The 25,649-nt window shown below is 48.4% G+C and overlaps 1 protein-coding gene across 2 annotated transcripts in view; it reads left to right on the top strand.

Annotated features, from left to right (window-relative positions):
• The window catches only part of Zfhx3 (zinc finger homeobox 3), a 237,178-nt gene extending 217,280 nt beyond the window's left edge, over positions 1 to 19,898 (top strand). For both annotated transcript variants that reach the window (XM_038312670.2, XM_038312669.2), the window contains 3 exons: positions 3,389 to 3,491; positions 4,694 to 10,156; positions 13,848 to 19,898. In XM_038312670.2, coding sequence (XP_038168598.1) covers positions 3,389 to 3,491; positions 4,694 to 10,156; positions 13,848 to 15,526 — 7,245 coding nt within the window. In that variant the 3' untranslated portion in view covers positions 15,527 to 19,898. The remainder of the gene's footprint in view (positions 1 to 3,388; positions 3,492 to 4,693; positions 10,157 to 13,847) is intronic.
• The last annotated feature ends 5,751 nt before the right edge of the window (positions 19,899 to 25,649 follow it).

Raw genomic sequence — 25,649 nt, 5'->3', positions numbered from 1 at the left:
TGACAGCAGGCACGGGAAGCTGAGGGGGTCACATCTCAACCACAAACATGAGGTGGGGGAGGGAATAAGGGAGAGAGAACAGGAAGTGGGGTAAAGCAATAAATCCTCTAAGCCCACCCCTAGTGATGCACTTCTCCCAGCAAGGCTGCACCTTCTCAGCCTCCAAACAGCACCAGTGACTAGAGACCAAGTGTTCATATATGTCTGCCTACAGGAGATTTTTCTCATTCAAACCACCGCAAAACGGTCATCAGAAAATAAAAAATCAGTCCTATGTGCCTAGGTGTCAGAGCTGATTGTTGTACTGGCCGTATTTGGAGGTGTGGATGGGTCCGAAGGGCAGGCACTTGAGGAGAAGGGGTGGCAGAGAGCAAGACGAGATGTATTTATGTGTGGCCCGCAGAAAACTCGGTGGTGGGGTGCAGTTATTGGAGGGTCCCAGAGATCTGGCCATGTGTAGAATGGCTGCGATGGGGCCATGGCCAGGTTTGACCCGCTGTCCACCCAATGCTTTGATGCACCTGCTGGGAGAGAAAGCCCAGGTCTTCACTCTGCATGGTTGAGGGACAGAGGTAACTAGGCCCACAGAGACTGTGGCTGTGACCTTCTGAACCTTCCATGCGGCCCAGGAGCCAAATATGATTGGAAAACATTGGTGGCCAAGATGACCACTGAGGGATGCAAAGCCTTGGAAACTGAGAGGAGGAGGAAGAGACACAGGCCTGGAAATACGAACGTTTGGGAACTGATGGGGGTCCACAGGTAATCTACACAGCGAGGCAGCTTCCTCATCAACCTTGGTTCAGAGGCACACACAGACCCTTAGTTCCCTTCAGGGATCTTCCTCTCTGCCTCCTGGGGATTCCTTGCCTATTAAATTTTTATATGCCGCCTCCCCAGGACAGGTCAGGCATACTGCAGACGAGACAAGGCGTGTAGATAAAAGTCACTCCTTAAACACACATGGGGCAGGAGTTCCAGGTTTTTGGAGGCCAGATTAAGATGCGGAGGAGCACGTGAGGTTGATGATTATATTTCGGGGAGAGTTAATTGATGGAAGGTGAAGGCAGACAAAGAACCGCTGCTTACTGCCTTCTTGAATCCCAATCAGGAATTATGATTAAAGTCGCAGCAAGACAACAGAGGCCTGATGAATTGGTGTCTTTCCCCCCCCCTTTTTTTTTTGCCGTCATTCACACTTGATTGACTTCAACCTTTCAAGTGCAAAAGTCTCTCTTTTCCATTATTATTCATAGCCATCTGAGTTTTTCTAATTAAAGTGTATGAAAACAATTACTGATCCATCGTACTGAGTCTGCGAGAGGGGTTGTCTGCCTTACTGTAATGCCTATAAAAAGCCCACGGTTCTCTATAATGATGTGCAGCTGAGGTGTTAGATAATTTTATTCTTTTTTACTCTGTAGGGCTTTTTTTATTTCTCATGATCCATTTTTCATAATTCCTAAAGATCCCCAAAAAGGACTGATCCTGCAGCTACAACTGAGAAAAAAGGTGGTGGTGGGGGCTCTTCCCCCCCCTCCCTTTCTCCCCCTCTTACCCCCAACCTCGTGCTCTCCCTTGGCTGAAGACTATAAATTAATCGGTGACCTTTCACTCCTTGGATTCCCGCTGGACTCCCCGACCACACTGGTCAGAAATGCTTTCTATTAAAAAGAAAATAGATGGAACGAGTTTGGCAGTCTCCACTCCACCCTGGACCACGCTGCAGCAGCTCGCCCTAAGCAGGTGCCGCAGGCTGCGTGTGCAGCGTAGCTGTCTGGGGGTGTCCCTCCCATTTACCTGCCATTCACCTGCTCTTCCTAGCACCGGGCTTCTCGGGACCCTTCCTTCTCTGGTTCACCTGTTGCTTAAGGGGCTGAAGAAAGCTGTCACACACCTCAGTGTGACATCTCTTTGGTTAATGGGCACAGTTGTTTGGGTCTCCTCTACTTGTTGAGCCTTGTTGACACTAGAGAACATGCCAGCTGCTATTTGAGAAAGGCTAGGATCTTACAGTCATTAAAATATCTTTTAAATATTTTAATCAAAACTCTAAGTGAAATTATTCTTGCAGCAAAGCTTTGTCTGATTGGTACAGCAGGGTCTCCAGGTGGGGCCTGTTACCATGTACTTCTCTACCACTTGTCAAGTTAAAAGACCGTTTCTAATTCATTTGGAATTGTTATTGCTGCTGGATTTTCTTGAGAATGTCACACGTGTATACAATGAGATATGATCATATCTACTCCCCCTTCTGGTCCTCCAACACACCATCCATGTGCTCACTTCGCACGCCCCCTCCCCGATGAGGTAGGTGATCTACAGGTCCCACCTCAGACTGAGCTACGGGCGTGGGTCGTTACTGGGAAAGGGAGAATCATTTGATTCTTTTTTGAGGATGTGGCCTCTGGTGGGTTGTGCATGCAACTTAGCGAGGTTGTTGCTTTTTAGATGGAGAGCCCTTATTCCTTTCCCTGGGTACTGAAGGCCTGTGATAAGTTGTTGGGCCTGGCTTCTGGCCACACAGCAGGGAGGCAGAGAAAAAAAGTCTGAGGATCTGACCTAAAATGTAGCTACTTAGATCAGGGCTAATTATGGAAATGCTCCATTAGGGGCTAACAGCCCAGTCTCAAGGTCAGGGAGGGTGCCCTGTTGTAGAGCGCTGTGCAGAATTAGCTGGATGCCTGGGATCCTGGGTACAGAGAGGTTTCCTCTGATGCTGTGGACCTTAGGCACAAAGGCTCTGGATGAAATTCTGACTTCAGTGAGTTACAGAGAATGCTTGTTTGTGCATGCTCTCGGCTTGTAAAGAGTTCTGGTGTTTCCTGGAAGATCTGCCAGTGTGTCTGCATGTCCTAGCTTCCTCTCTTTGTTCTCCCTTCTCCTTACCCTTGCCTTCACTCTGCCTCCCCTCCTCTCCTTGCCTGAATACATTTGAAAACAGTGCTACAATGCTCCCTGCTTCAAGATTACCATGTACTTTACTAGGTATGATTTAATTAGGGCCCTTATTATGTTTTGAGCAGCTTAAGGTGGGCCTTTCAACTTATCTACCTAATTGGTTGCACAAGAAGTTTCACAGCCCATGACAAAACATTGTCAGTGATCAAAGTCAAAATTCTGCATAAAAGAAAAATATTAATAATAAGATTATTCTTCAAGTGTGCACTGCTAATTATGTCCAGAATGTAACCGTAGAAACACTTTTGACTGATGGGAGCTCTGTCTAATAAACATGAATCTTCACTGAGCTATGAAAAGTGACACCTCCAGCTTAACACTGGTGAAGGCTAATTTTGCTTATTAAATAATTTTTAAACCTTTCGTATTTTGTGTCCGCTCCCTCTGGGACCTGACTCCTCTTGATTCTCTGCTTCTCCCTCCTCAGGTGACCACTCCTGAGATGGTGATGCCCAGCAGCATGTTCCTCCCTGCAGCTGTTCCAGACCGAGACGGGAATTCCAGTTTGGAAGAGGCGGGAAAGCCACCTGGTTAGCGTCATTCATCTTTACTCCTGCAGACTGAAGCAAGATGAATTCTTGGGCCAAAATTTTTATGGGGCAAGGGACTAGGGATTCTTTAGAATAGATTCTGGGTGAGCGGGACTGAGGGGCTCCATCACCAAAACCTGTACGCTTTAGGTCTTAGCATGCGTCCTGTAGACAGTTTGTTCACATGGTTTAACGATAAAGGACTGCCTGAGATCTCGTGGGATACTGATATGGAACGTATGTCCCCCCCGAAGTGCTCAGTTAAGGACCAAGTCTCTAGAGACCTGCCGTTCAAAGATCTTAAGGTTCTTTTGTTGTCTTTCTTGCTGCCTTTGCATAGCATTCTTGGGAGTCTTCTGGAACTGCCTTTTTGTAAACGTAGCATTTGGAAGGACCGTGGCCACGGATGTGTTTCCTGCAGTTGTCATGCCCACAGAGTGGTCCTCAGGTCTCAGCGAAGCTCTCCTAAGTCTTGAACGCACTCTCAAGGACATCTAAGGCTGACATTGCAGATGCCTGGCCTTCGTCCTTGTGATGTGTCCATATTAGACATGGACAGGCGACCTGGGAATAGCCGGAGCACTTGTGGATAGGATGATCTCACTGTTTAAGGGGGGGAAATTAATGCATTTAGTCATTGGGAATCCTTACTGCTTAGCGAATAGAGCTGACATTCTAAAGCCACACTAATACTTGCCTGCTAGCATTAGCAAGGACTGGGGTTCAAGAAACCACGATGCCAAAAAAAAAAAATGTCATGTTAAACATGAAACTAAATGCCCTTAAGAGACCCCAAAATGTGTTAGCTTCCTCACGACTTGGGACTAATGTAGGTGACAGCAGATCTGATGTGCTAAATTTTTATAACAAAAAACAGTGACCATAAAAGGTACCGTTAAGATCACAGTAACCTTCAAACTGCCTTTTGGGAAACTGAGGCTTCTGAGTCAATTAAATACTATATTAGATAATGTCCGTGATATGACTCAGACATGGTATGAACTGAACCTATTTATATCCTCCTATTCACCTCTGTTCGCGCGCGCCTTGTTTATGTGTGCATTCTAGAATTTGGCCCTGTGGAGAGATGCTGGCACCCGGTCAGGTGTTTCCTGTATTCATAAAGGATGAGTGGCCCTGAGTGCCACCCCGGGAACAAAGCCTTCTTTCTCCTTGGGCTTGACGTGTCTTTTTTTTTCCAGAAACCTCAGAGGATCTGGGAAAGAACATCCTGCCATCTGCAAGCACAGAACACAGCGGAGATCTGAAACCCTCCTCTGCCGACCCCGGTGCTGCGAGAGAAGACACGGGCTTCCTCTGCTGGAAGAAGGGGTGCAACCAGGTCTTCAAGACCTCGGCCGCCCTGCAGACCCACTTCAATGAGGTGCACGCCAAGAGGCCGCAGCTGCCTGTGTCGGATCGCCACGTGTACAAGTACCGCTGCAACCAGTGCAGCCTGGCTTTCAAGACCATCGAGAAGCTGCAGCTGCACTCTCAGTACCACGTGATCCGGGCTGCCACCATGTGCTGCCTTTGCCAGCGCAGTTTCCGGACCTTCCAGGCCCTGAAGAAACACCTCGAGACAAGTCACCTGGAGCTGAGCGAGGCTGACATCCAGCAGCTGTATGGCGGGCTCCTAGCCAACGGGGACCTCTTGGCAATGGGAGACCCCACCCTGGCCGAAGACCACACCATTATTGTTGAAGAAGACAAGGAGGAAGAGAGTGACCTGGAGGATAAGCAGAGTCCGACAGGCAGCGATTCCGGGTCAGTCCAGGAAGACTCAGGTTCAGAGCCAAAGAGAGCTTTGCCTTTCCGAAAAGGCCCCAACTTTACCATGGAGAAGTTCCTGGACCCTTCCCGCCCTTACAAGTGTACTGTCTGTAAGGAGTCTTTCACTCAGAAGAACATCCTGCTGGTGCACTACAATTCCGTCTCCCACCTGCATAAGTTAAAGAGGGCCCTTCAAGAATCGGCAACTGGCCAGCCCGAGCCCACCAGCAGCCCGGACAACAAACCATTTAAGTGTAACACCTGCAATGTGGCGTATAGCCAGAGTTCCACGCTGGAGATCCACATGAGGTCTGTGCTGCACCAAACCAAGGCCCGAGCAGCCAAGCTGGAAGCCGCAAGTGGCGGCAGCGGCAGCAGCAGCAGCAACGGGACTGGGAACAGTGGCGGCATGTCCCTCAGCTCCTCCACGCCAAGTCCCGTGAGCACCAGCGGTGCTAACACCTTTAACACTGCCAATCCAAGCAGTGCTGGCATGACTCCAGGCTCCAACCTGCTGAGCCAGGTGCCCACTGAGAGTGTGGGGCTGCCGCCTCTGGGGAATCCCATCAGTGCCAACATCACTTCTCCTGCAGAGCCCAAGGAGGCCAACCGGAAGAAGTTAGCGGATATGATTGCTTCTCGGCAGCAGCAGCAACAGCAGCAGCAGCAGCAGCAGCAGCAAGCACAGACACTGGCCCAGGCCCAAGCTCAAGTGCAGGCACACTTGCAGCAGGAGTTGCAGCAGCAGGCTGCCCTGATTCAGTCTCAGCTTTTTAACCCCACTCTGCTTCCTCACTTTCCCATGACCACAGAGACGTTGCTCCAGCTGCAGCAGCAGCAGCATCTGCTCTTCCCTTTCTATATCCCAAGCGCAGAGTTCCAGCTCAATCCGGACGTGAGCCTGCCTGTGACCAGCGGGGCTCTGACGCTGACAGGGTCAGGCCCAGGCCTGTTGGAAGATCTGAAGGCTCAGGTCCAGATCCCGCAGCAGAGCCACCAACAGATTCTGCAGCAGCAGCAGCAGCAGCAGCAACAGCAGAATCAAGTCTCTCTTTCCCAGAGTCACTCGGCCCTCCTTCAGCCAAGCCAGCACCCCGAAAAGAAAACCAAACTGGCTGTCAAAGAAAAGGAAAAAGAAAGCCAGCGAGAGAGGGAGGGGCTGGAGGGGGTAGAGGGTAACACAGGACCAAAGGAATCACTGCCAGATGCCTTGAAGGCCAAAGAGAAGAAAGAGTTGGCACCAGGGGGTGGTTCTGATGCGTCTATGCTCCCTCCGCGCATCGCTTCGGATGCCAGAGGGAATGCTACCAAGGCCTTGCTGGAGAACTTTGGCTTTGAGCTGGTCATTCAGTACAATGAGAACAAGCAGAAGGTACAGAAGAAGAACGGAAAGACGGAGCACTGCGAGAACCCGGAGAAGCTTGAGTGTGACTCCTGTGGCAAGCTCTTTTCCAACATCTTGATTCTAAAGAGCCATCAGGAACACGTGCACCAGAACTATTTTCCCTTCAAACAGCTGGAGAGGTTTGCCAAGCAATACAGAGAGCACTATGATAAACTGTACCCGCTGAGGCCGCAGACCCCAGAGCCGCCGCCCCCGCCCCCGCCCCCTCCTCCGCCCCCACTTCCTGTGGCGCCCCCCCAGCCAGCTTCTACGCCAGCCATCCCGGCATCCGTGCCACCCATCACTTCACCTACCATCGCCCCGGCCCAGCCCTCCGTGCCTCTCACCCAGCTCTCCATGCCGATGGAGCTGCCCATCTTCTCCCCGCTGATGATGCAGACGGTGCCGCTGCAGACTCTGCCAGCTCAGCTGCCCCCTCAGCTTGGCCCCGTGGAGCCTTTGCCGGCCGATCTGGCGCAGCTGTACCAGCATCAGCTCAATCCAACCCTGCTCCCGCAGCAGAGCAAGAGGCCTCGTACCAGGATCACGGATGACCAGCTCCGAGTGCTGCGGCAGTATTTCGATATTAACAACTCCCCCAGTGAGGAGCAGATAAAAGAGATGGCGGACAAGTCTGGCTTGCCCCAGAAAGTGATCAAGCACTGGTTCAGAAACACTCTGTTTAAGGAGCGGCAGCGCAACAAGGACTCCCCGTATAACTTCAGCAACCCACCCATCACCAGTCTGGAGGAGCTCAAGATCGACTCCCGGCCCCCGTCGCCAGAACCCCAGAAGCAGGAGTACTGGGGAAGCAAGCGGTCGTCGAGAACAAGGTTTACCGACTACCAGCTCAGAGTCCTTCAGGACTTCTTCGATGCCAACGCTTACCCGAAGGACGATGAGTTTGAGCAGCTTTCGAATTTGCTGAACCTCCCAACCCGTGTCATAGTGGTGTGGTTTCAGAACGCCCGGCAGAAAGCCAGGAAAAATTACGAGAACCAGGGAGAGGGCAAGGATGGAGAGCGGCGTGAGCTGACGAACGATAGATACATTCGAACGAGCAACCTGAATTACCAGTGCAAAAAGTGTAGCCTCGTGTTTCAGCGTATCTTCGATCTCATCAAGCACCAAAAGAAGCTGTGTTACAAGGATGAGGATGAAGAGGGGCAGGATGACAGCCAAAACGAGGACTCCATGGATGCCATGGAGATGCTCACCCCTACCAGCTCCTCTTGCAGCACCCCTATGCCATCCCAGGCGTACAGCACCCCAGCACCCTCAGCCGGCACAGCTCCCTCAGCGTTCTTGCAGCTCACCACGGAGACGGATGAACTGACCACCTTCAGTACGAAAGCAGAGGCGAGCGACGAGAAGCCAAAGCAGGCTGACCCTCCCAGCGCACAGCCAAACCAAACCCAAGAGAAGCAAGGACAGCCAAAGCCAGAGGTGCCGCAGCAAGAGCAGCCGGAGCAAAAGACTAATGCATCTCAGCCCAAGCTCCCTCAGCTGGCTGCCCCCTCCTTACCGCAGCCGCCTCCACAAGCACCCCCTCCGCAGTGCCCCCTCCCCCAGTCAAGCCCCAGCCCCTCTCAGCTCTCCCATCTGTCCCTCAAGCCCCTCCACACATCAACTCCTCAGCAGCTGGCAAACCTACCTCCTCAGCTCATCCCCTACCAGTGTGACCAGTGCAAGCTGGCATTCCCATCCTTCGAGCACTGGCAAGAGCACCAGCAGCTTCACTTTCTGAGCGCACAGAACCAGTTCATCCACCCGCAGTTTCTGGACAGGTCGTTGGATATGCCTTTCATGCTATTTGATCCCAGTAACCCGCTCCTGGCCAGCCAGCTGCTCTCAGGGGCCATACCTCAGATCCCCGCCAGCTCAGCCACTTCCCCTTCCACGCCGACCTCCACGATGAACACTCTGAAGAGGAAGCTGGAGGAGAAGGCCAGCGCGAGCCCCGGTGAGAACGACAGCGGGACGGGCGGAGAAGAGCCTCAGCGGGACAAGCGTCTGAGGACAACCATTACACCAGAACAGCTGGAGATTCTCTACCAGAAGTACCTGCTGGACTCCAACCCAACTCGGAAGATGCTGGATCACATCGCGCACGAGGTGGGCTTGAAGAAGCGCGTGGTGCAAGTGTGGTTTCAGAACACCCGAGCTCGGGAAAGGAAAGGTCAGTTCCGGGCTGTGGGCCCAGCCCAGGCCCACAGGAGATGCCCCTTTTGCAGAGCACTCTTCAAGGCCAAGACTGCCCTCGAGGCTCACATCCGGTCCCGGCACTGGCACGAAGCCAAGAGAGCCGGCTACAACCTGACCCTGTCCGCCATGCTGTTAGACTGTGACGGGGGACTCCAGATGAAGGGAGATATTTTTGACGGAACTGGCTTTTCCCACCTCCCCCCGAGCAGTAGCGATGGTCAGGGTGTGCCCCTCTCGCCTGTGAGCAAAACCATGGAGCTGTCCCCGAGGACTCTTCTCAGCCCCGCCTCCATCAAGGTGGAAGGGATCGAAGACTTTGAAAGCCCCTCTATGGCCTCGGTCAATCTGAACTTTGACCAGACGAAGCTGGACAACGACGACTGCTCCTCTGTCAACACCGCAATCACAGATACGACGACGGGGGACGAGGGCAACGCCGATAACGACAGCGCGTCGGGAATAGCGACCGAAGCCAAATCTTCTGCACCCAACGAGGGCTTGACCAAAGCGGCCATGGTGGCGATGTCCGAGTACGAAGACCGACTGTCATCTGGCCTGGTCAGCCCGGCCCCGAGCTTTTATAGCAAGGAGTATGACAATGAAGGTACCGTGGACTACAGCGAAACCTCGAGCCTCGCAGACCCCTGCTCCCCAAGCCCCGGGGCAAGCGGGTCTGCAGGTAAATCTGGCGACGGCGGGGATCGACCCGGGCAGAAACGTTTTCGCACGCAGATGACCAATCTGCAGCTGAAGGTCCTCAAGTCATGCTTCAATGACTACAGGACACCCACCATGCTGGAGTGTGAGGTCCTCGGCAATGACATTGGACTGCCAAAGAGAGTTGTTCAGGTCTGGTTCCAGAATGCCCGGGCGAAAGAGAAGAAGTCCAAGTTAAGCATGGCCAAGCATTTTGGTATCAACCAAACGAGTTACGAGGGACCCAAAACAGAGTGCACTTTGTGTGGCATCAAGTACAGCGCGAGGCTGTCTGTACGCGACCATATCTTTTCCCAACAGCATATCTCCAAAGTTAAGGACACCATCGGAAGCCAGCTGGACAAGGAGAAAGAATATTTTGACCCAGCCACCGTACGTCAGTTGATGGCTCAGCAAGAGCTGGACCGGATTAAAAAGGCTAATGAAGTCCTTGGACTGGCAGCTCAGCAGCAAGGGATGTTTGACAACGCCCCTCTCCAGGCTCTTAACCTTCCTACCACGTATCCAGCGCTCCAGGGCATTCCTCCTGTGTTGCTCCCCGGCCTCAACAGCCCCTCTTTGCCAGGCTTTACTCCGTCCAACACAGGTGGGTCCTGCGTGTGATGGTTTTCAGAGTTCGGTAGGCAGACGCTCAGTTTCATAATGAGGTTACCAACGCTCAGGGTGGTGGTCAAATAGGAGGCTTGCCTCTCTAGTCCCCTAAAGGCAACACAGTGGCAGGTCCTATTTTGCAGTTCTCATCCAGCCATGTATTTCTCCCCCCCCCCCCCCCCCCCCCGCGCCAGTGGGTACTTGGATTCCTTGGAGTCTCCTGTGCTTTAATGGGAGTGCCCCCTTGGGAGGATGTCCTCTGACATCACTCTCAGGGTGTCCGTGGCTAAGAAACATCGGGCATACTAATTTCCAGGGAATTTCCAACCTTGCGGTCATATGATCCCATGTAGGTAATTGTTATAAATAGAAGACCAGGGAATTGCCTGAGACTGCACTGGCCCCAGTAGCAGCTGCCTGAAGAGACCTGAAATCAACCCCTTGTCCCCACACACCTTTCGAGAGCAGGAAGCCGCTCTTCGTGCTGGGTGCTTCCTCCACCGGTTCTCAGGTGACTACTGTGTGCTCCAGGGCTCCTCAGCCGCCCTTGCATTCTCCCGTTCCCTCACACTTGCTCATCTGGCAGCACACACATTTGCTGCTTATATGGACTTTTAAGGATGGGGACTTTTGCAGTTCTTTCGACGGACGTTCCTTTCTTGTTCCTCCTCATCTGTCTTCACCCATCTTCGTAGCCCTCTGAAACTGGACCGTCTCCTCCAGCATCCTGTGAGGATTAGGCACACGCTAGCGAGTCCCCTCTACAAAGGTCTATGCTAACCAGCCCACACACTAGACCCCCACAAGGCCGCCTTGTCTTCCTGAAGCTTGAGGCTTCAGTTGGCTTCCCTTGAGCAGTCCTAGATCAGTTAACCTAATAATGCCGGCGGTGCTTCACAGAGTATAAGCTACTGCATTCCTGCTCTCGGCTTCTTACCAAAGGGAACAAGAAAAGAAAACATTAAGACAAAGGCTTTTGCATAAATATATCGCACAGACTGATGTTGAAGCCAGCAAGACATAAACCAGGAAGCAAATTGCGGCCAGTGGTCAGACATTTGGGTGATCCTTGCAGCCTAGGGCACTGGCAGGAAGACCCAGAATATGATGATATAATGGCATGAAAATAAGAGAATTGGGACCAGCAAGATTGGGTAAAAGCACTTGCCGTGCAAACCTGATGGCATGATTTTGATCCCTAGAATATGTGTGTGTGTGCGCGCGCATGTGCGCACGAACACACACACAGTCTGATGCATTGGCACACATCTGGAATCCCAACAGTCCAGATGAGAAGTGGAAACAGGAGATTCACCTAGAAGCATATGGGCTAGCTAACCTGGAAATAGCTGGGCAGACACAAGACAGCAGAAGGTGGGAATTCATTCCCAAAAGATGACCCTTGGCCTCCACGTACCCACCATAGCACAGGAACACCTCCCGACACGCACAGATGATAACAGAAGTTTTAAGGTAGTCTTAGAATGTCTGATGTGTGCCCCTTGTCTTACAGATGGGAAATCTGAGGCCCAGGGAGGTCAAGACCATTCAGCAAGCCACGGGGCGGGGGAAGGGAGTGGAGGGGGGAGCCAGAACTCCCACCCACCCAGGCCTCTGGGCTCCCAGTGCTAGGTGCTCTTCCACAGCACCCAGTACGAGGCAGTCAGTCAGCAGGTGTATGTGCTGCCTAGGTTCTGACCACTCAGAGTGAACTGGAGAAACAAAGCTGTCCTCCTCCTCAGGGCAGCCAGATGTCCCCCAGCTACCAGCACCTCAGTTAGTACAGCTCACAAAACACTGGACCTGGCAGGGAAGGGAAGGAGCTTGGGTTTCACCCAGCAGTCACCGCATGCCAGGCCTGATGCTAAGGTCTTTCCGTGTGGCCATTCATGCAGCCCCCGCCATCTTCTACTATAGAAGGCTGAGGTTCTAAGGAATCTCCTAGGGAACCAAAGGTCACACATCTGATGTGTGTCAGCTGCCATCCACACAAGGTCAGTCCGACTCCACAGTGACTGAGTTTCAGGGGGATGAAGTACCTGGCCCAGTTCTGATCTTACAGATCAGAAAACCAGCGCTAACGGCAGTCGAGTGTGAGTCCAGCCAGTGCAGAGCCAGATAAATAGCAGGGCTTCAGGGAGTGCTCCTTAAAGTGCGGAGCTCTTGGTAGTCCATCAGTGGAACATGGGTAAGGCCTTCTGACCTGAACCTTTCTTTCTCTTGAAAGCGGGAAGCCATGGCTGTGGGCCAATCCACAGACATTCCTATTGGCTCTGGTCCCAGACCTCAAACCTGGAGCAGGCCCCACTGCCTACCGGCACACAGAAAGCCATGCCGTAAGCTCGGAGCTTATAACCCCCACTCTGCCTCACTTGTACCAGCTCAGCCAACAAGCCTTGAACTTTTCTCAGTTGCCAGTTGCATCTTCTCACCCAGCCTCCGTCCCTAGTGTACATTGAGGAAGTCGGAGTTGCCTTCAGTGGTTATACTGAGGGAAGCTTGGGCTCTCTTGGGATTAGCAACAAGAAACAACCTTGTTCTTCTGTAATATGGAGGTTGATACATTGTATCGTTCAGTTGGAAATGAACACAGTCTTCATCCATGTCTGGCTTCAGAGTTCTCCCCTCCCCCCCCCCCCCCCCCCAATGAAGACAGTGTTGTGTTTTGCAACCCCTGCCTCAGCTTTCTGGGAGAAGGCAGTCCTGCTCCGATACTGAGGAGTGGATGTGTTCCTTGATACACCGTCTAGTTTTTCAGCTGTGGTAAATGTGGAGGTGTTCTGAGGTCTGTTGTCTGCGCCTTTTCTCAGCATTATGCATTGTCCAATGAACTCTGCCTCTTTCCGGCACATGCTCTCTTAGGCCCTGGCGTGGGTAATGTTTCTGTACATAGTGATAGATTGGGATTGAGCAAGATCAAAGATAGAAAGGACCGTACTTTGGATGGTCCCAGTGTTAACACTTCCATGATCACGAGTAAGCAAAAACTGAGCACCGGTAGGATGGGCTCGTATCCCTTGGGAACTGGGAATATCACTCCGAGTGTCTGCAACCCTGCTGGCCCTGTTATGTACTGTTTACACAGAGGCAAGAGCAAGTGGTATGTCTTGCTGCACAGACATACTGAACCAAGGCACTGGACCAATTTTTCCTGAGAGAGTTGTTTCTCATTCATCTCTTCTCCGCCCTCCTAAGGCGTCCACTCAACTGCCACCGTGCAGGATGATGAGGACATTGCAGAAACTGTGGTGCTTGTTCTTGTGGCCTTGGGGCCCTGTTAGGAGTCCTGCTTTGGCTTTCTCTCTGTGGCACTTTGGTGATGGCTTTCGGTTTACATGAGTCCCCAGTTGCTAGAAGCTAGTTTGGAGGCCTCCAGGCTAATTTGTCCTAGACAAATCGAATGGTATCTGGAAGTACATGGCAAGGAAAAGGTGAGCTACTAAGTGTTGATATTGGGAGTGGAAAAGTCCAGAAGCTGACCCAGGTCTGTGTTTTGATTAATATGCTTGGTCACCTAACCCTGAGCATGGCAGGGTACACCTGTTGACAGCACTGGCTTTGAGAGGACCCTTCAGGTTTGAACACCGGTGACCGTGCCAGAGGCACAAGTACAGCACCCTGAATGTGTGACTAACCACTCAAAGTGACTGATCCGTGACTTTTCTTTCTGTCTCCATTCCTTTTAGCTTTAACATCTCCTAAACCGAACTTGATGGGTCTGCCCAGCACAACAGTTCCTTCCCCTGGTCTCCCCACATCTGGATTACCAAATAAACCGTCCTCAGCTTCGCTGAGCTCCCCGACCCCAGCACAAGCCACCATGGCAATGGCCCCTCAGCAACCCCCACAACCCCAGCAGCCGCAGCCACAGGTGCAGCAACCTCCTCCACCGCCAGCAGCCCAGCCGATACCCACGCCGCAGCTTCCCCTGCAACAGCAACGCAAGGACAAAGATGGTGAGAAAGGAAAGGAGAAGGAAAAGGCACACAAAGGGAAGGGGGAACCCCTACCTGTCCCCAAGAAGGAGAAAGGAGAGGCTCCTACAGCGGCTACAGCTACCATCTCAGCCCCACTGCCCGCCATGGAGTATGCGGTGGACCCTGCTCAGCTGCAGGCCCTGCAGGCGGCCTTGACTTCAGACCCCACAGCATTGCTCACAAGCCAGTTCCTTCCTTACTTCGTACCAGGCTTTTCTCCTTATTATGCCCCCCAGATCCCTGGAGCCCTGCAGAGCGGATACCTGCAACCTATGTATGGCATGGAAGGCCTGTTCCCCTACAGCCCTGCCCTGTCGCAGGCCCTGATGGGGTTGTCTCCAGGCTCACTACTGCAGCAGTACCAGCAATACCAGCAGAGTCTGCAGGAGGCAATTCAGCAGCAGCAACAGCAGCAGCAGCGGCAACTACAGCAGCAGCAGCAGCAGCAACAACAACAACAACAACAAAAAGTGCAGCAGCAGCAGCAGCCCAAAGCAAGCCAAACCCCAGTCCCCCAGGGGGCTGCTTCCCCAGACAAAGACCCTGCCAAAGAATCCCCCAAACCAGAAGAGCAGAAAAACGTCTCCCATGAGGTGTCCCCCCTCCTACCGAAACCCCCCGAAGAGCCAGAAGCAGAAAGCAAAAGTGCGGACTCCCTCTGTGACCCCTTCATTGTTCCAAAGGTGCAGTACAAGTTGGTCTGCCGCAAGTGCCAGGCGGGCTTCGGCGACGAGGAGGCGGCTAGGAGCCACCTGAAGTCCCTCTGCTTCTTCGGCCAGTCTGTGGTGAACCTGCAAGAGATGGTGCTTCATGTCCCCACCGGCAGTGGTGGCGGTGGCGGTGGCGGCGGCGGCGGCTCATACCACTGCCTGGCGTGCGAGAGCGCGCTCTGCGGGGAGGAAGCGCTGAGTCAGCATCTCGAGTCGGCCTTGCACAAACACAGAACAATCACGAGAGCAGCAAGAAACGCCAAAGAGCACCCTAGTTTATTACCTCACTCTGCCTGCTTCCCCGATCCTAGCACCGCATCTACCTCGCAGTCTGCCGCTCACTCAAACGACAGCCCCCCTCCCCCGTCGGCCGCCCCGTCCTTGTCCGCTTCCCCCCACGCCTCCAGGAAGTCTTGGCCGCCAGTGGGCTCCCGGGCTTCGGCCGCAAAGCCCCCTTCTTTTCCTCCTCTCTCCTCATCTTCAACGGTTACCTCAAGTTCATGCAGCACCTCAGGGGTTCAGCCCTCGATGCCAACAGACGACTATTCGGAGGAGTCTGACACGGATCTCAGCCAAAAGTCCGACGGACCGGCGAGCCCGGTGGAGGGTCCCAAAGACCCCAGCTGCCCCAAGGACAGTGGTCTGACCAGTGTAGGAACGGACACCTTCAGATTGTAAGCTTTGAAGATGAACAATTACAAATGAATTTAAATAAAAAAATTAATAACAAACCAATTTCAAAAATAGACTAACTGCAATTCCAAAGCTTCTAACCAAAAAAACAAAAAATCAAAAAACAAAAAAAAAGGAAAAAAAAAAGAAAAAGCGTGGGTTGTTTTCCCATATACCTATCTATGCCGGTGATTTTACATCCTTGTCTTTTTTTTTCTTTTAATATTAAAAAAAAGAAAACACAAATCTTAACCCTGTTACATTGTGTCCTTTTAAAGGTACTATTGGTCTGGGAAACAGAAGTCCGCAGGGCCTGCCTATTGTCGTTGGAGCTTAAACCCCTTGTATATTTGCCCCTTTTGAGAACTGCCCCACCTTGATAGCACAGAGGAGGCCGGCACGCGCTGTATGGGAAAGCACTCCGCCTTGTTACAGTTTTAAATGTCTTGCTAGCTTAGCACTCAGATACCAATGGCTTGCTAAAAGAAAAAAAAAGAAAAAGAAATGTAATGTCTTTTTATTCTCAGGTCAATCGCTCACACTTTGTTCTGTTTTCAGAATCATTGTTTTATGTTTTTCTTTTGTTCCAGAAGAGATTTTTTTTTGTTTTGTTAATTTAAAAATGGGCAGAAAGTATTCAAGAAAAACAATGTGAACTGCTTTAGCTTTCTGGGGATTTTAAAGAATAGCTTTTCTGCTGAAGCCAATTTCAAGGGGAAAAGCTAAGCACTCCCACCTTCAGAAAAAAAAAAAAAACCCCACACACAAAGAGTGTTGAGGACTTGTAGCTTAAAAAGGATGAGTTTTAAAAACTGACTTTCTGTATTTATGGTAGGTATGAGCATTTTTGGTGTTGAGTAGATTGCTGCATTGGAAATGAGCTGAAGCAGTATGGTAGACTTAAACCCTTCGTGCGGTTAGCTTTCGTGTGGTCCAGAGACAGCTCCTCATTTGATGTCTTGTTCATCCCTAGTGGATAGATTGCAATCTGTTGCTTCACCTAAGCTTCTCCCCCTTCCGCTCAACCCCCATCCTCTCATCTCCCTCTTAAAGTGGCTGCCTTCGTTTCTTGGAGGGTGGCTGCAGAATTATTTTATAAACCTAGAGAAAGCATTTCGGAGGATTCCAGGGGTCACCAGGGTCCTCAGATTATTTTTGGTTTGGGGACCTGAGACTTTGGAAAGGCAGTTAATTCTAGTTACCTGTGTCTGGTAGCCCTGAGCATTTATCTTTTTATTTATCCTTTCTTTGCTTTTTCTTTGTGCCCCCCTCCTTCCCCCCCCCCTCTTTTTCTCTCTCTCTCTCTCCCTCTCTCTCTTTCCCTCTCCTTGATCTGTGGACACTTCAAATATTCTTTTCTTGAACTAAAACATTCGTTTCAGTTTGTGTAATTGGGGCTGTGTGCTTTTCTTTCTAAGAAGTTTTTGGCTAGAGATTTGGTTTTGGTTTTTGTGTTTGTGTCTTTTCTTTCCTCTCTCAGAAAAAGAAATTTCATGCTTTAAAAAAAAAACAATCCAAAGACACACCCTTTTACTGCTGATGCAGAAAAGGGGAAAGGGTTCTTGTTACTTGAGAATTTGTTTCTGATTTAAACAAACAAAACTTAGCATAATAAAAGAAAAGAGTAACACAAAAGAGTTCCCAGGTCATTGTGCGCTTCTTCTGCAAGCAGAGAGGCAGCTCTTAATGACAATTCCAGATACCAAAAGACACATTTTTTTTTTTTTTTTACTTCAAAGTTTTGTCCTTGTATTAGGCAGTCTGAGCGGCGAGTGATCCGGAGTGCAGCCAACAAAGAACAGATAGCAGTGCACAGTGAGCAAAAGGAACCATGTGCACCAGGCACTTGTGTTTCTGTTACTATCCATATCCCTGTAACACAACACAACGCAACACACACCCATTTTCATCTTAAACCGGTCTGAACTTTGAAAGGAGAACTTTGTGCTGCTAAAACATAAGTTTTGAAGACAAATAGATGCTTTGCTGTTTCAGTTTCATAGCCAAACACCAACAGACATAATCTCCCTCACCCCCAAAGTGCGAACTCCTCCCTCATTCTCTTCCTCATGTTTCAAAGGGAACTTTGAAGACTGTGAATCCAGGTTCCGTTGGCCACCTTCTGGGCTTCTTCCCCAGTGCTGAAGCCACTCATTGACTTTGCAAAAGACTGGAGCATTCCAAGATCTGAAATCTTTTCTTTTTTCTTTCTTTTCTTTCTTTCTTAGCCGGGACTATTTTTATGAATTTGTTTTTAGTTAAAGAAAGAGTAGATCCTGAACTGTTGTACATATTTCTAACTAGGCTGATGCACAGTGCAAATTCCTTTTTAATTTTTTAAAAGTAGAAATACTAAAAGAAAACCATCGTAACTATCAGTATCCAGTTCGTAGCATAAGGTGTCAAAAACAAATACGCAAAACACTTACTGTTTTAAATAGCTATTTCCTTTAAACAGGAATTCTTGTATTTCTCCCTGTGTTTTGAGATGAACACTTTTAAATTTTAAAGTTGTACAGTTTTTTTGTTTTCCATTATTTTATCTTGTTTGTAACTCTATGAAATATATATATATATATATTTTTTGCCATTTAACTGTTGTATGTTACTGTGTCTGTATCTATAGAAAAAAATGTTTGTTTTTGGTTCTCTGTGTGATACGGATTAACAATTTAACACTAGCTTTACCTGCCATTCTGCTAGGTCTTCTCGAAAACTTTTTTAAAACGATATTGCTTGGTAATAGTGCAATTTCTATCCTCCCCACCCCCAACCTCAAGGTTTTTTGTTGTTGTTGTTTTTTTTTTTTTTTTTTTTTTTTTTTTTTTTTTTTTTTTGTAACTCTGCCAGCCCTTCCCCAGTGGTTTTGTTTGTTCTATTTTGAGCTCCTACCATCCTCCCTCTGTGAGGCAGAGTGACTCTCAGTGTTTCACTGTGCCATGCCGTGACCCGTGGGAGTGTTTGGCAACAATTAGGTGGTTGGGTAGAATGGCTACTGCCCACCAGTGCCCGTCAAAGGAGATCTGTGAGGGTTTCAACCTGGAGTGGCTTGCATACTGACCGCTTTCCTCTATGGCTGCGCCACCCACATGTATGTTCATCAAAGAAGAAATCCTCAGCGCTAACCCAGAAATAGCAAAGCAGTCAGTGATGGTGAAAATCAGCAGGCAAACAAGAGCTGGGGTCACGGAGTTGTGGCCTGGCAGCCACAGGGGCTGTGATCTGTAGCATGACAAAGCATGCATTTTCTACAGTGCTCAGCCGTTTAGATGCTCTCCCTCGGGGAGTCTGCTCCTGTCTGCTGCTGGAGCAGACAGCTGAGGAGACTGTCTCAACTCACTTTTAAAATTAGTTCCTAACTTCTATTGGCACTTCGGTTTGGGGGTTTTGGTTTGTTTTAGCTGTTGGCGTGAATATCTTCCCACCCCCACCACCCAGTTCCTTCATGGTGTGACTTGGTGCTAGACACTCTTTGGCATGAGGCACCCGGATACCTGTCAGAATCGGAAGATGTTTTATCCATCCTTTCTCTATCCCTCCCATCAGTTCAAGAAAGGAAACACACACACACACACACACACACACACACACACACACTGCATCTAGGAAGTTGGGTTTTTCTTAGTTTGCTTTTTTTAGTTAAAAGCTATTTAAAAAGATGAATGTGGCCAAAGTTTTACACAATTGAAAATAAACTTAAAGAGGCGGCACATGATAAAACCTGAGTTAGCAGGCATGGCAGGAAGTTGCAGGAGAGAGGCAGTGACCCAAGCCAGTGCACTTGATGTTCATGGACATATATTTTTTTTAAATAATAAATTAAAACATTCTAAATAGAAGCATAAAATTGAGTTGGTGGTTTGTTGGCGCTGAGATACTGCCCACTGTGAAACAAAGCTTTGACTAGTTTGTTTTGTTTGTTTACTTTCTTCAGGGGGGGAGGGGGCAAGTTTGGGTAGGAAAGAAAGCATAAATGAACGTGACCCTGAGGTAAAGAGGTATATGAACAGCCTTTGCAATGTACAAAAAAAAAAAAACCAACAACAAAAAAACCAAAAAAAAAAACAAACAAAAAAAAAAAAAAAAAAAAAAAAAATAGAGCAAGTGAAACCAAAAATGATGTTCTTGGTGTTTTTCTATAATGTAGTCTTGTTAGCTTTTTTGTTACTGTAACAACGCTGATCTCGAACTGTACCAAAATACATGGAGACTAACAGAACCACAAGGAACTCTCAAACTGAAAAAGAAATTTGTCACAAAAACTTTGTTGTCATAGTTAAGTTGATTGTAGATGGTAATTGAATATACTCCTTTGAAAATATTTCATCAAGTATGTTTCCTGCTCATTGTGATACATTAAAAAATATGAGCAAAAGTTCTTGTCTGTTACCAGATTTGTGTGCATGGACGGGAGCATACACGGAAAAGATGCCCGCAGATGGGGAAGTGTAAATTTTGTCAATGTCTTAAGGCTGTGTGTGCCAAGTGTGCTTATCCCAAGGTGCATGAGAAGGTACACAAACCACAGTTACTCTTCGGTGTCTTTGTACTGGTGTGTGTCTGGGCCAGAGTAAGCCTTGGAGAGTCCCTGATCCAGAGAGCCCCAGTAGTTAGCCAATTTTTTTAATGCAAACTTTACTATGAAAATTTGAGGTACCTAGTACAACCTCAAGCAATGACATTTGCTAATGGTCAGGAGAGAGGTAGGTTTAACTTGTCTGAAGTGGGAATTGGATCTAGTGGTCATGGCAGAAGGATGGAGGTGGTGAGCAGTTTCCGTGTCCTATGAAAGGGCTTGCTCAGCCTCTGCTAAGAGGATCCGAGGCAGCCGTAGACAAGCCCCATAGCCTCCATGATTCCTCCATGCGAGCGACTAAGACATGGCAGAGGATCCTGATGGAAGCCTTCATTCTGCAGTATAACGCTTAAAATTCATTAATGAGGAGCACATCTATGACTGGGCCCAAAGACCTTTCATTCATCTCTAATTTATCAGGCACAGCTACTAAATAATTTAGAGAACTCTGGCAGCTGGGCTTGGGTACCACCGCCAGCTATTTATGTCCTTGCAAGGGGTGCAGTATCAGCCACCGGCCAACAGGAACCTTGTCTTCTAAGGTGTTAAGCTAAGGAACCCCCTTCTGTTGGCCCAGACATCTACTGCCAAGCAAGTCTTCCCCAACCCTTGGGCTGGTGCAGCAGCCTTCAAGGAGACAGCAGTGATCCCATTAACTTAACATCTCAATCTGCAGGTGTCACAAGCATCACTTAGACTCAGAAGAAAGCTGCCTCTACAGCCAGTGCTCGACGTTCTGTGCCAAACAAGTACAGCCACTCACTGTCCCTAGTGAAGTCCAACTACTTCCCCAAGCATGAGACGTTTCTTTCTGACGTTGCTGACAAAGCATACAGCTGCACAGCTGTGTCCCTCATCTCTCCACAATACGTGAAACCATGCAGTACGATCAGAGTGGCCAAAGCCATCTCTGCCTTCCGTACTACAGCTGGGAGATCACATTGTTTTCAATGGAATCTATTTTGCATAACCTACAAATTCTTTCACAGGTAAAATTTTACCTGGAGAATAATTGAATTAGAGACCAGAAGCACATGCATGTTCTCGTTCTCTCTCTCTCTCTCTCTCTCTCTCTCTCTCTCTCTCTCTCTCTCTCTCTCTCTCTCTCTCTCTCTCTCCCTCCCTCCCTCCCTCCTTCCCTCCCTCCCTCCCTCTTTTTGGAAAGCTCCCCTACCCCCAAAGACAGTAAGGCTTCAGGATCACTCTCAAGTGGATATTAATTTCTTTGGGACTAATAGCCTCTCCACCCACAGAACATGAGCAATGTGCATTGGATAGCTGTTTGTAATTTGCTTTAAAGAAAGTCTGGTAACCTAGCCCCCCTGTAGACTAATGACTTTCTCACTTTGAGCAAGTTTAGAATATAAGTTACAAGAATCAAACTGAGGGATGAGAGGTTTGTGCCCGCTGCTCTGCAGCCTTAATTTCTAGCAAGACAGATGTCCTCGCTCGGCCTCCACATTGGTGCTGGATAGACCAGACTAAGCTTGCACAGAAGCTAGCGGTCTCCAGGCTGTCAAGGCAGAGGCCAAGTCCATTGCTCTCTACTTCATGCTAAGGGTGGGTCTTTTCTTTCTCACATAATACATATGTACATATATATATACACAGATAAGATAGATATAGTGTGTATGTAAATATTTTCTTTAGCAAGCATCATGTTTGGTTGGATTTCTGAGATGGGGGGGATCTTACTATATAGCCCTGACTGTCCTGGATCTCACTATATAAACCAGGCTAGCCTTGAACTTACAGATCTGCTTGCCTCTGCCTCCCAAATGCTGGGATTAAAGCAGCATATTTTGAAAATGTTTTAGCCAGTTGGGTTGGTTTCCTCTGTTTCTAATTACAGACAACAAAAGTAAATGAGGAGTTAGCCCTCCCTGACTCTGGCTATTTAACCCAACTCTTGACCCCTATATAGATCAATCTGAGAGTGAAAGCTTCCAGATGAATCATGTTACTCTTGGGTCAAGATCCTTCGGCCTGAGAAGGAACTAAGAAAAGCAGCAAGTGAGCCCTGCCTTGGAGGCCATTCTCCAGCTCTCTTGCTTTAGAACACTTGTTCTTCCCAGACTCCTGCCTCTCGTCTCGGTCAACCACTCCTTTTTATCCTTCACCCCCCACCCTTGCCTTATTATTTGTACGGCATTGAAAAATACTCTGCAAAATGACAACTTTTGTTTTCATGTATCTAGGATTAAACTCAAGGTCCCAAACATTAACGGGCAAGTACTCTGTACCAAACTATATAACCATCCTCAGATTACATACTTTGCTTATCCTTCAAATGACCTGTAAGTGGGTGGCATTTATCCCAAGAATCCAGGCAAGGTAAGGGAGTGAGGGACAACTAGCTGTGTGCTTAACCGTTGGTGTGCCTTTTTGCTATTGCATAATTCCCGAAACACTAGATAAGGGAGGGGAGTGAGTTCAGGTCAGGTCCCTTGGGTCAAAATCTGGCTCCACCAAATTGACCTTAATTGAGTTGCTTATCCCTACTGTGAAATAGGGATAAAAGTACCCAATTCACAGAGCTGTTATGACAATACTGCCTGGTACATTCTAGATGCTCAACATGAATTTGCTTCAACTATTGATACTATCAACCCTCCATGTCTTTCTGTGGTCCATGTGGGACTGCGGTTTTCTTGGTTTTCTTCCCAGAGGGTCCATGAATGGCAAGTGAATAGTAGGTCCCATCAAGCCCACTCAGATGTGCAGTTCTGACTTCTTGCCTGCCTGTACCTATATTAGATGGTGTCTAGAGTGTCTAGCGGGTTTCTGTTCATGGGTTCAACATCAGGTTTTAGGTATCACTGTTTTACTCACCAATCTCCCGTGATGAATTTGGTCATGAAGAAAGGATGGCTTTGGTGTCCCGGATTAGGGGTATATTTGCTTCGTGATGCCTTGAAGGGTTGAACAGCCTAGTAAAGGATTAAAGAATAGAGGAAAATGAGTACATCACTTGCCTTTTGCCTATTTAGAAGTGGGTCTGATGTCCAAGTCCAGAGCTCTAGAACCTGAAATGAGGCTTCGAGAATAAGTAGGTTACCGGTGAAACAAAGTTGAAAGGGGGTACAGAAAGGGGTATTCAAGATCTCATTTCCCCTAGACATAGGGAGAAAGTGCTATGATTCTAGCAAGCCTCAACATAAACATGGAAGATGCATTGGAAAGAGGGCATGGAAGAAAGATTTGAGTAGAGTTTCTAGGCTAGCCTTTGCATCTCATTGATGCAGGCTTTCGGAGCAAGTGTCGTATCGATGACTATAGATAATTGTGTCTAATAGAGACAATGATGAACTTGGCAGTAAAATTGCTGGTACTGGTATCAGATGGCTAATAAAGGGTTCGCCGAATGGCTGCTGGGTGGTTTTCATCTTCTCTGATAACAAGCCTCACGTGTAGTCAGGAGGTAGGACCCTTCGTGCTGTGTCTTGTTTCGAGCTCTAAAGCTTGAAAGTGCGTAGCTAGGGAGCATAATTTGTCTTCAGCCTAGTTTTGTTTTCTTTCAGACATTTAAGACTTCTACTCTTACATGGCCTTCCAATGGCCGACTTGATGTCACCCATGTTTGCTATATGGTTTTTGCTTGTGTAGAATTGCCCCACTTCTTGCTAGTTTCATCATGTCTTCGCTTCATTATGATGTACCCTCATACGATTTGAGTCATGGTTTCTTGACCTCTTAGATCTGTAGAATTTGTTTTTTTTTTTTTAAATCAAAATTGGCAAAATTTTATCAGTGGTTTTTCTCTCCCTCACCCCATCCCAGGGACTGCCAGTTATTTCAGAATCAGTGCACTGAGGTTAACTCATAGCTTACTGCTAGTCTGGGTCTTCCCATCTGTTTAGCTGGTTTTGTGCTTTTGTTTGTCTATTCTTTGCCGGGTGCAGTATTTTTGAAGAGTTTATTATGCTATGTCTTTTTTCTAATCGGGAATTAATTCTAACCAGCATTTTTTTTTTTCATCTTAGACACTAAACTCTTCATTTCTGGTAGCTCCGTTTATACTTCATTTGACCTTTGAGTGTGAGCATACCAAAACCAATATTAATGTGTGTTTTCACCAGGCATGAGTGTTTTTGCATGTGATTTTGCTGAGGCAGGAAGATCAATGTAAGTTTGAGGATAGACTGGACTCCTGTGTGAAACTCTAGCTCAGAAAGACGTTTACAAAAACAAAATGCAGTTGCTTTACTGTTACCCTCTGCTAACTTATTTGTGTAAATTCTGGTTTGATTACTGTTATTAATTACAAGCTCTGTCTTCCTGACTCTTTGCATGCTCACTAGTCTTTGGTAGATGCCAGACACTGTGTAACTTCCTTTTTGGAAACTGGGTATTCCATCGTCTTGTGAACTTCAGCTTCTTCTGGGATGCACTATGTGACGTGAATGCCTGGAGCTTAAGTCCTGCAGAGTATGACCAGAAGTCTGTTCCCCACGGCTGAAGAATACTTCTTTTGAGAACAATTCCTGAAACCGTCAGCTACCATAGCCTTTTATCCCCAGACTTTCAACTTCTTAGTCCCCCAAAGAAAGCACACAACGAAGAATAAAATGAAGAAAACACCTAGCTAAACAGATGGGGGAAGCTAGACTATCGGGGACCAAGGAGTTTACCTCAACACACTAATTTCTTTCTGGGCCTCCAGTAGTTTTTCTCTGATATTTGTTTCTATCCTGAGACTTTCAGCTACTTAGGTCTCCAAGACATCTTCATCTCCTTAACGGAGAGGTCTGTCTACTGAGCTTTACTTAGGTCTCTTATGGCATGAAAACTCCCAATGCAGTAGAGGGTGGTCATCAAAGAGCTCACTGCTTCTGCCTTTCAGGGGCCGTGTCCTTTCTCATGTGATACTCAGGGCTCTTGAACACCAGTTTTTCATATATTTTCCTGTGCAACTTTAGTTTTCTCAGAAGATCTTGATTATTCTATCTCAGCGGGAGGCAGAAGTCAAACGTATTGTTGACACATATGTCAAGAGTCCTATGGACCTTTCGAAATGCTGCCACTGCTTGCGAAGGTTCTAATTAGCACAGGGGCCTGACCCAGCTCTTCTCTGGGTGTGGTGTGCTCTAATTGCCTGTGCGAGACTGCAACTAACTCATCTCTGTGCTTACAGAGATCAGAAGTGGAAAAGAGTAGGTAAATGAATCAATTATTGCAGTCTCCTTTCTGCCTTGCCACAATGCCACATAGAATGGGGAGGCCATTTCTTAGATTTCTTAGGTTTACAAGTTTGGGCCGGCCCGTGGAAGGCTGTGGAACGGTTTGAGTTCATCTCCCTCAACTACGAGAGTTTTCTCTCTTCATAACACCATTCTAGCTTTCTCATCAAAGTGATTTCATTTCAATGTCTTTCTTCACAAAGATGATTTTTCAAACTAAGCTCAATGTAAATCCATTGATTTTAAAGTGGGACTATTGGAGGCGAATCTCTGCACCAGATAATAAAGGGGCATACAAAGCAAGCCTAGAAACAGCCATTGTTCGCTAAACCTAAATTATAGTTTTTGCTTGTCTTTATTTTAGTAAAACTTA

The sequence above is a fragment of the Arvicola amphibius genome, chromosome 15, assembly GCF_903992535.2.
Source record: "Arvicola amphibius chromosome 15, mArvAmp1.2, whole genome shotgun sequence".
Classification (NCBI taxonomy): domain Eukaryota; kingdom Metazoa; phylum Chordata; class Mammalia; order Rodentia; family Cricetidae; genus Arvicola; species Arvicola amphibius.
This window is presented reverse-complemented; position numbering and strand designations above follow the sequence as displayed.